The 12,210-nt window shown below is 35.4% G+C and overlaps 2 protein-coding genes across 2 annotated transcripts; one reads left to right on the top strand and one right to left on the bottom strand.

The window, feature by feature from the left end:
- Positions 1–1,784: 1,784 nt before the first annotated feature.
- On the top strand, positions 1,785–7,471 carry LOC107186833 (pleckstrin homology domain-containing family M member 2). The gene is made up of 10 exons (XM_015574776.1): positions 1,785–1,805; positions 1,907–2,044; positions 2,846–3,041; positions 3,140–3,327; positions 4,039–4,233; positions 4,310–6,013; positions 6,088–6,312; positions 6,388–6,969; positions 7,038–7,157; positions 7,254–7,471. The coding sequence occupies exons 1-10, from the start codon at positions 1,785–1,787 to the stop codon at positions 7,368–7,370; spliced, it is 3,486 nt and encodes a 1,161-aa protein (XP_015430262.1). The 3' UTR covers positions 7,371–7,471.
- Positions 7,472–9,628: 2,157 nt separating this feature from the next.
- LOC107186904 (39S ribosomal protein L47, mitochondrial) lies at positions 9,629–11,215 on the bottom strand. Its single transcript, XM_015574866.1, has 5 exons — positions 11,094–11,215; positions 10,429–10,596; positions 10,143–10,357; positions 9,897–10,056; positions 9,629–9,808 (listed from the first exon to the last, which is right to left on the bottom strand). The coding sequence occupies exons 1-5, from the start codon at positions 11,213–11,215 to the stop codon at positions 9,667–9,669; spliced, it is 807 nt and encodes a 268-aa protein (XP_015430352.1). The 3' UTR covers positions 9,629–9,666.
- Between the last annotated feature and the right edge of the window lie 995 nt (positions 11,216–12,210).

Genomic DNA, 12,210 nt, shown 5'->3' with positions numbered 1-12,210 from the left:
GCAAATGACCAGCCGTGTTGCCTGTGGTCACAGACGAGATATAGAATAAACTTGCCATGCAATGTATATGTACACATAATTTTCTGTCGCATGCTTCGAAGACTCCAAAGCCACCTTACAGTTTAAGTGTCAATACCCGACGTTACCGATAAAGCATGAATTCTGAGTACAGTAGACGCTCGATAATCGATCATCTCGGGGCTGTAGAGGGACCGAAGAATAGTTGGCGCGGAATATTAGTATTTCTTAACAATTCTTATCTTAAAAAATTGCTTCCAAGTTTTAATCCTCGCATACTAAGTATGCAACACATAAATTTTACAATTCTGCAAATTAGCCCACATTTTAAGCTATGTATGGCCCTAATGTATTATTATGTGATAGATTAGTATACTATTTCTCAGTTTCTCCCTGATTAAATATAAACACAATTTTAATTAGTAATTATTAAAAATTATGTACTCTCAAAGTAATTATCCCTTTCACAAAGTTCTAAATTCATATGCATTCATTAGCATTTTTTAAACTTAATTATACGTATGTTACATACATATTACTAGCTAGAAATTAAAAATCAATTACGTACATGTATCTACGTTCATATTCCAAATTTAAATTTACATCATGCAGTGTCTATTTATTAATAGAATTATTATCTATGATTCCTTCTTATAATATTTCGTAAATAATATAGTATTTCCGACATTGGCCATCATTGACTTATTTCGCCTTTGTCTAATCGTAGATACACGCGCCAAATATAAAAATAACATAAATTGGCATCAGAAAAGCAATGCAGAATATATAACACGTTAAAAATTGCTCATATTATTTCACACTACGATAAGTACAAAGTGATAGCTACGCATGTACCTTTGACCTCCCATGACAGATTGCATTGATCCATTAAAATCATACCATTTATCACGTTACAGAAGAATGTTTTATTCGTTTTCTCGATAAAACACAACGGTATCTTCCATTTTATTGGACAACGCCATATAGTACGGTAGGTAAGTTACAATGACAGAATTATATTATTTTTAATTAATGGAATCAACTGATGATATGATCGTAATGTTAGCGCTCGTAATACAATATAACGTCAACCAATTATGGATATCTCTAAATTAATTACACTCTCAGTTGATTTACTAAGGAAAAATGTAATTAAATATTTTCTATTTCAAGATTTTGAATTTACAAATTTGTAACTTCCTCTTGTTTCATCGGCAATATCGTCGTAGATAATTTAGCATTAAATTTCTTGGTATCCAGAAAATCTATCTATTTTTCAAAGTTAGCACATTTTCAACTAGATCTTTGTTCCGTAAAACTTTCTCTGCGTTGCGTAAATAGGTGAATCGCATAATAACTGCGTTTGTATTGAACCGGAAGCCTAATGCCGCTACACCGTGCGCCCCATTGAAAGTAAGCACATAAGTAACGACACAATGTAATATGTACCTAAATAGACTGCGGACATTTATAGATACACTGTGCCAATTTAAACACTCTATGATTTACAGTTTTCTAACCGCACGTTGGGTTACAAATAAAAGAATCTAAATTTGCTGTAAAGAAACTAAAATTTGTTAATCATCGATTATTTGACCATATAAGAAAACTTGTTTATTTTGTCAACTCGTTATCGAAAGACAAACTGCACCCGTTTAACAAGAGGGCACCAAGCTCGGAACAAATAATAAAGAAAAACAAAAGAGGGAGACCGATTAAAAAGAGGAATTTGATATTGGCGCGCGGCCTGCGCACAGCTAAAATCAATGAGTCCACCCGGCGAATGTGTCAGTGCGTCTCCACCGACGTCGCAACCGCAACGAAGCCGCTGTGCCGCTGTCGGTCTTCCCTAATTGTCTTCTGGTTCTCCTCGTCTTTCTCCTGAAAGTTCGTGTTAGCGTATGATAAAAAAACATGTAAGATTAGGGAAATTGCAATGCCGAGTCAGGAAGACATGGACCTTTGTACCGATAAGGTACTGTCCAAGGGAAGAATTCTTCAGGAACTGACGAAAGCTGTCAAATTGGTGAGTAGCTGTATGCTCGAGCACGGGATGGCGTACCAAGGCCATATGTCATCTATATACATACGTCTACATGAACTTTCGTATCGTTGATTTAAACTTTTGAACCTATAAATCTGAGGACCTCCGTGAACTGTTTCCCAAATTTCTATAACCACGACCGTCTTCTGTCTTCAGTCAATTTTGCTTTGGCTTTTTTTCTCGTTTCACGAAATACTTAACCATAACGGAGCAGTTAAAATCAAAGCTACACGCACACAAGCGCCTTACTGCGTCAGTTTAACACGACTTGACGCGTTTTTATCGTGTTTCTTGTTTTCAAAAGTGAGTAGGTACATATGTTCCTATCGTCACTACAGTTACTCGACTTTGTACGCGACTTCTTTGACGTTGTCGTGATCCATGTCGTGGTTTCTCCTGCAACGTAACTGTGTCTTCACCTGTTTGTTCTGCTACCTGTCACACACAACCGTGACATTTCGTACGCTACTCTTTGAGATCCATGCAGATCGATGAATCCGTTTCGTCACTTCGCGAACTATTTTGCGTTTCGTTCCTGGAATAATCCGACTAAATTGTTTTCGTTATCTTCTTATATACGCAGTTTTCTTTCCATTACTCCGCGCAGCTTGTTTAATCTTTGTTTTTCGTGTAATTTGTACTCTATTTGCAATGACAGTGGAAACTCAAGAGATCGTTAATCACATGTAAAAGTTTTTATTATGTTATGGTGGAATAGTGTAAAAATGATTAACATTTACTGATTTTAGTGGTAAATAAAAAGACAGTTTTATCTTTTATCAGGTATATGCTCAGAGCTTATATGGAACAGTAGTCTTGGATGGCGATTCTTGGTTGGTCTACTGGTTAGATCGAGCCTTGCGTCATGGACTACGTATAGAACGACATGGATATTGGGGGACTGCTCGTGAACTCAGCCATCAAGACACTGTTGTTGTAATACATGCTCTTCAAGGTGTTTTAACTTCCATTGGGAAAGGTGTGTATAACTAGAAAAAGAAGTAGCAACCAGGCACACTTAAATCTAATGTCTCAATATCTTGAAGATTCAATTGCTAAAAACTATGTATCTTATAGGTCGAGCGTGGCTTTACCATACTCTTAGCGAGGGCAGCTTTGAAAGTTATTTAGCCTGTTTGTTGCGAGATGCAAAAACATTGAAAAAGCAGTATTTTCCCCATGCACTTGTTCGGGATGCTGATAAAACCAACCAGTTAGTTAATCTTCTTGCTGGTCTGGAAAATGTATCCTTCACATTACAACTGGTATGCAATTCAATCTTATCTTACCCAAGCAATTAAAATGATTTTTCTTCCATGATATATTATTCCTAATTACTTTTTAAATGAGTTTATTTTCATTGAGTTTTAAGTATGTTTAACATATTTTTCTCAAATTTCTCTATTTTATTGTACTACAATGGTTCATTGGTATTCCTTGACAAGATGTATTAAATAAAGTTTCTTCGGAAAGTACAGATATATTCATACTGTACCCACCAAGCATCTGTTCTTTTCTGTTTTGGTCTTATAGGATTATAATAAAAGCCAATGACCATATCAGTGTGTAGTCGTCAGCATTTTACATTCATGTGTTCTTGTAGTTATTACTTCATTTCCCCTGTAGTGATATGAATATCACCCCCTGGTTACAATTATCTCAATGATAAATAATGTCTGTCATTTAGCATGTCAAGATGAATTTGTTTTTATAAATTTAAGGGGCAATAAGTTATCACTTATGTACACCTATTTTTCATTCACTGTGTATCACCTTCATTATTTGTTCATGGAAAATTCTTTGTATTTATATGTTTATCTAACAACTAGTATACAATGTATAGCATTTACACTCTTTTTATCTACTTCTCATTAATCAAGCCATGACAGTACTTTCATGCATTTAGTAAATGCTTATAAATTATGAAATTTATATCGAAAGAATGAATTTTAATCTAAGGATTATTTTCCATTTAGGATGTAACATACCTGGATACCTGCAATTATATGCCTCAGAGGCCTATGAGTGTGAACCCTTCTGGAACCATTTTATCGTTACATCTTCGGTCATCTAGTGTATCCTCGAGTCTAGCTTCACCCGGTGACAGTGGAGTTGCTTTCGACAGCGATATGGATCTTGCAAATGAGACAGATGCCAGTAGTTACAAAGAGGTGAATTTTTAGAAAAAAATCCATCTTGAAAATTTAATTTCTTTTGTATAACTCACGGATTTATTAACATTTTTAGGAAGACTTTAATTTGGAAGAAATTCCAAAGTACCGGAATAATAGATACAAAACAATAATGAACAATTGTATGGAAGACAATAAAAACTTTAGCTCTAGCGATTCCAGTGAAGATGGAAAGACACCGACACAGTCACCCGGAATGATTACTAAATTTCAAACTGCGGCAGTAACATCAAGTGATATAGCAAACCAGAACTTAACTAGAAAACTTGACGACAATGAGCTTAATTGTTCCAGTTTGGACACCTTGAAAGATTATGATTTTTATAGCAAGAGTTTAGATGAGTCTAAATTAGATAAGATAAATAACAAAATCGATAACGGTGTCAACGAATTAAACAAAAGAAGTAGCTATTATAGCGACGGTAGTTACAGCTTCAAGAGAAATGTTGATCCTCGAAATTCGTATGTGATCAACAACGATACGAACCTATTGGAGCTTAGTATGACCATTTCTGATTGCGAGAACATGGAAACACCCTACGGTATTCTGAATACCATTAATATGACGGACACTAGTATTTTGTCGTCTTCCAGCTCAGAGGCTCTGGTGCAACGTAGGCAACGCAAGAAAAAGCGGGGGGAAAGTAAAAAACGAGTTAGCTTTCACGAAGATATCCTAAAAACCATGAAATTGGACGACGATGAAAACTACGCCGACTTCTCTATGAGTTTCTTAACGCCTAATTCGGTTCAAAAGAAGGACGCTCAGAAAGGAAGATACAGCTGGTGCGCAAACGGAGATTCCCCTTACGTTCAGAAAAATGTTAACACAAGAAACGCGCACTCCGATTATTATTCGTACTCTTCGTCGTCCAGCGTTTTCGATAGTGACAGCGAGAGGAAAGCATCGTCAAAGACGTGTAGACAATCGTTATGCCAGAACAGTTGTAAATGCGCTTGTGAACTGTCGATCACGGAACGTGGCGTACCGGAAGGTCAGGAAGATCCTGGAAAAACGTTGAGGCCAAAATTGGAAATCGAACTGGAGGAAAACGAAGCGCAAGAAGCATATATAGTTGAGAAAAATTATGGGAACATAGTCGAGGATCCTCCAGCGAAAGTTGAAATGCCTTGCCCTTCGAATTCCAAGAAATATACTAGTTCCAGCGACTGGTCAGATGTAGATAATGTCACCGCTGCGGATTTAGACGAACGTAGGAGTAGCAGACATTTAGCTTCACCGTCGAAAAAACGTAACATGACGTCGATATTGACCGGTGAAAATAGTAATAAATTGGCACCACCGCCACTGAGGCAGGCACCGTCAAAAACTTCGTTGCTGAGTAGATTCTTGAAATCTATTACCGAAAGAAAATTCGAGATTAAGAGAAACAAAAAATCACAAAAGACAAATCCATTATACATCAAAGGCGTGAAAACTAGCTACGATTCGTTCAAAGATTTTAACGACAATCTTGATCGAGAGATACAGGAGAATGTGGCCGCAGGGAAGCAAGAATTCAGTGGAGAAAAGGTTAGCTTGAAATTACGAGAACTATTTAAGAAATATATTTACAGGGACAAAACGGAAGAACTGTACAAAGTATACAAGGTTAGAAGTTCATACATGACAAACGGCGATAGTAAACCAATGATCGCTTTGCTGACGGACAAAACATTATACTTAACGGGTTCGAAGCCCGACCACACTTACAGTAATCAATTCGTTATTCCTTATAACGAGTTGGATGTTATTATGGTGAGTTTCACTTGAATAATAACGTTTTGTAGATTATCGAACTAGTAAAAAAAATTGTTTTGTTTTTTTTTTAGATCGGACCAAATGCACAAACGATATTATTATCCAATGCGGATTATGAGATGCAATATCTTTTTTCTACTGGAAGTTCCCAAACTACATCGGAATTAATTGCCCACTTGGAAATGGCTATGAGAAGATCTCCATCAAAGCCACGCCTTCCAGCGGTTAAAGAATTGAGCTATGAAGACATGCATATTTTAAAACACTCGATTCTATGTGACACCGCTGTGCATCCCGTATGTAAACGAAAAATAGAAGTACCTATTGGTAATACATCCCTGAAATTCATAGCTAACAATCCAAAATTATAGGATGAGAAAATCGAACATTACAATCTTATTTATATGGAAGACGAACACATGTCACCTCCTAGTACACCTTGTGGTCCGACTAAGGAAGGTGATCTCATGTACAGACCACACACTTATCAACACCTTTATCCGAATGCACCGACTAATCCATGGGAGGCTGGTTACTTCGTCCTAAAAGGTGGTGTCGTTTATATGTTCACCGACGCAAGTCAAAGGCTTCCGAAACGAGCGATTCCATTAAAAGGCGGTCTCTGTCAAGGATGTCGAAGAATCCCAAATTCTCATCGTCCGCACACCTTCGAGATCCTTTTGAAACCGAACAAAGCTTTTCAATTTGCTGCCCCAGACGAATACGTTGCCTCCGAATGGTTGCAAAGTTTTGTTCAAAGCGCGTCAGGATTGTTCGACGCATCAGAGAGGAGAGAGCCTTTGCCATGTAGCCTTATTACGACTACCAAGCACTTAGTCGCTATGAAAGAAGTATTCCCTGGTAAGCAACGTGGAGAAACTCTTTCCTGTGCTTCTGTGGAAGATCTGACTGCATTCAGAGTACCTTTAACTCAACAGTCTTGGTGTATACTGGTAAGTAATTGGACAAATGTAAATATCGTGAGTTTCTATAATGTAAATTCTTTCTTTCTGTCATAAAGGAATTTGCGTGTCGAGAAGTCCATGAAAGTAGCGGCGATTGGGTAATATATTTCACAAACTATACTGAATTATGCACCTTCAGAGAAATTTTGGAAACACTGTGGGCTGATGCAAGTCTGGTAGGTAGTCATGTTAAACATCCAAATTTCCGACTCCTTTTTCTTGTGCTAATCATCGTATATAGCGTTAAATAGCATCAATCTATATATTTTCAGGGTGAATTTCCTATGGTGACGCTACCGCCGGAAGACAAGCTTCACCGACGTTGCTCGGATGCTAGTAAAGAACTAGAGCTTGCATGGCGATATTTGCTACCTTCAGAAATTGATTAAACGACGAAGTATATCAATAGACAATAGTATTGGTATTGTCGTATTCAGTAATAGACACACATGAAACATAAATATTGGCGCTCGTATTCAGAGAATGTCACGGTATATAGCGATACGATAAAAAAATGCAACGGTGAAGTAATTTACTAAGCATGGACATAACAAACGTTTGACTCTCCCCGAAATCAATGTATTGTGTTCCTCTGTATCGGCAAGGAGTGGTGAACGTGACGGAATCATACAACTATAGATATTTAGCAGTACATAATATTAATGTGCTAATTCAATAAAAAGGTGCAATATCTTTTTAATAACGTAAGTCACCTTGATAATCTATCATTGAAATAGAATTGTAACATAACGGTGAGCGCGTAAGATCATTCTACCAGTTATATCGATGTCTATGTATTCACATTTATTATAAGAACTAATCTGCATTTAAGGATGCACTATTGATATTGAATGACTTATTCTGATGAAATGCCAATAAATGGCAGTAAGACTTAGAGCAGCTTTGACAACAAAGACTATTCTATAAATTGCTTTCGAAGTAAATGTATGACGTATAATTAACATTCCTAATACATAGTAATACCGATGATAATATCAATTATTACGATAACACAGCTTTTTAACTTTATTTTTAATATCCTTTTTTTTTTCTATATACGAGTGCTCTATCGCTTTAAAATTTCAGATTTTAGTTAGAATAATATATATATATGTATATTTTGTTTTCGATTGTACAGCCACGAAAACAATTATGGATATCATTATATCGACGTTAAGGTGCTTTTATTTATTAACTCGATAATTAAATTGACGATTCCATAACTTGTTTCTTTATATACCATTATTGAAAATATTGTTAAAGTAAATATATCCAAGGAGGTAGGATGGCGTACTTTCATTGCGTTAAATGACATGCTTATCCTTAAATATCAATTGTACGTTTTTAGACGAAAGGAACATACGATTTTGTGCGCCAAAGAGGTTTCTTTTAATGTGCGAATTAATTTATAGTGTTCAAATAATTACGTATATTTTCCTTTTTTTAAGGTCATCATACTTCACGTTACTAAAACTACATGATTGGATGCATTTTATAAATCACTGTGAATAAAACTGTAATATTATGTGCATCGTTTCATGTAGTCGTACATAATTGTAGTAAATCATTTAAGCGATAAAATGTTAAATTAACGGAATTTACTTATTTATATAACTATAATATGAAATTTGTGTAAATTACACGATAAAAAATCAGAAACATAATCAGTTTCCCATATTAATTTTTAGCGCGTTAAAGGGGTCTAAATATACTTTTTACATGCTGCCTTTAAGCATGTTTCTTAAACAGTATGGCTACAAAATTTTTGCACAAGACCGCCGTACTACGACCTTCAAAGTCGTAAGAAAATGAATAAAAATAAAGTTATCACTAGTCAACAAAACAGCTGAATACGTCTCATAGTTCCCTATTGTACTGCAATGTTCTATTCATTTTATTTTCAATTACATTTTCAAGCTGTAATGATACTTTAGATTTCTTATTTGCTTTTATCGTTACAACTAATAATTGACCATTGCGACCATACTACAATATCTTTAATTCATAATTGACCTGACAAGATTAACCATACCTTATATACCCACGGTGACCAAACTGCGTCTCACGAGCCGCACACGGCTCTTTTAGTTCTGCAGCTTCCATACACTTGTACAATATTTTTTTTTTATAAACTTGTCACATACATACTACATATACGTGTGTAATATATTTTTGTAAGTTTACTGACTTTAATTAGGCAGTGTTGCATACATATACAGATTGTAAGCGTAACTCAGAATGTAATACCATTCCAATAGAGTAGAGGATGCGGCACTATCGTATTACTAATGGACGATATTACATGGCTCCTACCCTAATAAGGTTTGGTCACCACTACTATATACTATCTATTAAACGTTCATTAAAACATTTATGTATAATGTACAATCATTATGTTTTCTAAAACACCAGTTTATAGCCATACTTAACAAATGTTTAAATAATTCAGATTTACAAATGAATAAAATATGAAACAAAGATAACAAATAAATGGTATATTTAATTAAGATTGATGACAAAGAAATATTTACAATAACATTGATGCATTTATCATAAAAGTATAGTTTGCAATAATTCTTAAGATACATTTTATGCACAAAAAAAAAAAAGAGTACTTTCATCTATTTTGAATTTAAATACTTCGGTTAAAGATGAATGGAATTACAATGCCCAAGGAAAATGCACTTATTTGCGTGTAAAATGGCCAATTGCCCGTTTCCAGGATTTTACTTTCTCTATGTCTGCCAATGGATATTTTTCTTTTACAGCCTCAAGATCCAGATTGGGGAATGTTCGCATCATACGTGCCACTTCATTGTTCTGCACACTAGAATTTAAAAGATTTTGAAGATCATCTTCAGTTAAGTGACAAAATGATACTCAAATTAAATGATAAAATATAAAATGTTAATAACTTGTATGTGTAACATTTCGCCTTCCAAAGTTTCTCCTTGTAAAGTCGTTGGAATTTACGTACTGCATAACCATTGTAACCGAACATATGTGTCTTTTTCCATGATGTATTCATAAATTTTGGTATCACATGTTGTCTCATTCGATAAAAGAAGCGCATACCTGTGATATGGAATACAAACAGAGAGATTATGATGCAGCACTCACTTTTCTTCTTATAGCAGAAATGAAAAGGATATCAAATGTACCAAGGATAGTCCATGTTAATTTTGCAGGTCGTTCACCAGACCTTCCAGTTTCAAGCAAATGATATGCTCTATTTCTTTCACGAACAACTGATTCTAAATTAGACATACTGTCTTCAACTTTATCAATCCTTTCAGGATTGGGGAAATACTCCATCTTTTGCTTGTAGGCTTCTTCCATTGTTAGAAGCATATTTCGTTCTTTCAATAAGACAAACCTAAATAATTCAAATAATATTGTATATAGTTATGGTACCTCACATTTTATTGTATTTTATGTCTTATTTACCATAACTTGTGAAGATCTTCATTGCTTTTTTGTCTTAATTCATCTGTTCTCCAAGAACGTCCTACTTTAACTTCTTTCTGTCCCCAATTTTTCTTATCATCAAAGAATTCCATCAAATCATTTTGTTTAGACGTAGTATGTATGAGAACACATTGAAAGCTTGGTATCCTGTAATATTATTGATACTTATTTGATTTCTTATAATTAAACTGCAGATATTATGCATTTGTAAGGAACTTGAAAATTCAAACACGCTGAATTGAAAAACTTAACAAGAATGAATAATGTTTTAATTTTATTTTTAATGGAGTAATCCTCTTAACTGATAAAATAACCTTTTTGGGTCTTGTTTCTACAAAATAGTCTATGTAGGTAGTTATATGCATAAACATCTGGTATCTCATATGAACATGCAGTCTTAAATACTGTAAAAAATTAGTTTAAAAGCATAAGATAAACCATGTCCATTTTTTCACGAACATGATGTCAACAAAACAACCGTTTTTGGAAACGATTACTAAGTTCTGAAAAAAGGTGAAAAATTAATTGAATAAACTTTCTACGTATTTTAATTGATATCTAGAAGAATATCCCACAAAGTGCATAATCACAAAATATTGAAGTTATAAACAATAAAAAAGTTAACATAAAAATAAGTAATAGACCTTTGAGTATGTATCGGTGTGGCGATTGAATGTATATTTGATGTCAAAGACAAATTTGTTAATAACTTCGTTACATTATTTACACTTTTAGAAATTTGTATGGCTTTCGTGAAGGCTGCCATTTTGCTTTTATAGAAGTTAGGTATCAAGTAAATAGCATCTGTACGTTCGATATAGTAAGAGACCCCGAGTGTATAAAAAAGTAGGGCCATAGGACCCCGGTAGCATCGCAAGAGACCGTGTGTGTGAGCACCTGGGGTCATGGAACCCCTGGTGGAGACGCCAGAGACCCCGTATGTATAAGGAGCTGGGGTCATAGAACCCCGGCGGAGACGCCAGAAACCCCATGTGGTGACAACGTGGGGTCACAGAACCCCTACCTGTGGCGCCACCGACCCCGCGTGGCGAGAGGGCGTGGTCACAGAACCCCCACATGTGGCGCCACAGACCCACGTGTGGTGAAATCGGGGGTCACAGAACCCCAACAGGTGGCGCCAGAGACCCGTGTGGTGAGGTGTGGGGTCATAGAACCCCCAAAGGTAGCGCCATTTGGGACTGACGCTTGCGCGTGTTCCCGTGAGAAAATCATATAGTATGGTAACCCCAGCAACCATGGCAGTTTCTGCAGATACTACTACAGCCCAAGTTTAAAAGACGTAGGCAGTAGTTAGTTTCTGTAGTAACCTGTTGAACCAGACAACTATAATTAGTATAGGATTGTACAATATTTATGCAGTTATATTTAAGACAATTTGATGAAATGAAGCTTATATTACCTGACGTATGTTTATTGGAATATACATATATACATATAAATTATAATGATATAAAAGTTTGAAATACAATACGATGCGCTACGTTACAATACGTCTATTCGATTCAATTGCTCCCTTGTGACTACAACATCATGCTATCCGCGTTCGGCGCAGTGCGCTAATACGAAGGCCAACGAAATATAGCTGTAACACTTAAAAAAGTTTTACAGTTCCATTTACATCATTGTCCTGTGAAAATGTTCATACTTCCATTAGCATTCATATTCCAATCAATGAATTTACAGAATAAGGAAAAGGAATCTAAAGTAATTTTCAGTAGTTCCATACATCTTTATCTCGAA

Source organism: Dufourea novaeangliae, unplaced genomic scaffold (assembly GCF_001272555.1).
Source record: "Dufourea novaeangliae isolate 0120121106 unplaced genomic scaffold, ASM127255v1 scaffold81, whole genome shotgun sequence".
NCBI classification, from domain to species: domain Eukaryota; kingdom Metazoa; phylum Arthropoda; class Insecta; order Hymenoptera; family Halictidae; genus Dufourea; species Dufourea novaeangliae.
The sequence above is the reverse complement of the archived record's forward strand: the minus strand, read 5'-3'. Positions and strand labels throughout refer to the sequence as shown.

Bases quoted from the DNA above. Each gene is read 5' to 3' on its own strand.
- LOC107186833 (XM_015574776.1), top strand. From the start codon at position 1,785: ATGAGTCCACCCGGCGAATGT. The intron at 1,806-1,906 runs GTCAGTGCGTCT...TTCTCCTGAAAG, and splicing joins TGAGTCCACCCGGCGAATGT to TTCGTGTTAGCGTATGATAA. The intron at 4,234-4,309 runs GTGAATTTTTAG...TAACATTTTTAG, and splicing joins ATGCCAGTAGTTACAAAGAG to GAAGACTTTAATTTGGAAGA.
- LOC107186904 (XM_015574866.1), bottom strand. From the start codon at position 11,215: ATGGCAGCCTTCACGAAAGCCATACAAATTTCTAAAAGTGTAAATAAT. The intron at 10,597-11,093 runs GTCTATTACTTA...ATAATATTACAG, and splicing joins ACACCGATACATACTCAAAG to GATACCAAGCTTTCAATGTG. The intron at 10,358-10,428 runs GTAAATAAGACA...TGAATTATTTAG, and splicing joins GAAGATCTTCACAAGTTATG to GTTTGTCTTATTGAAAGAAC.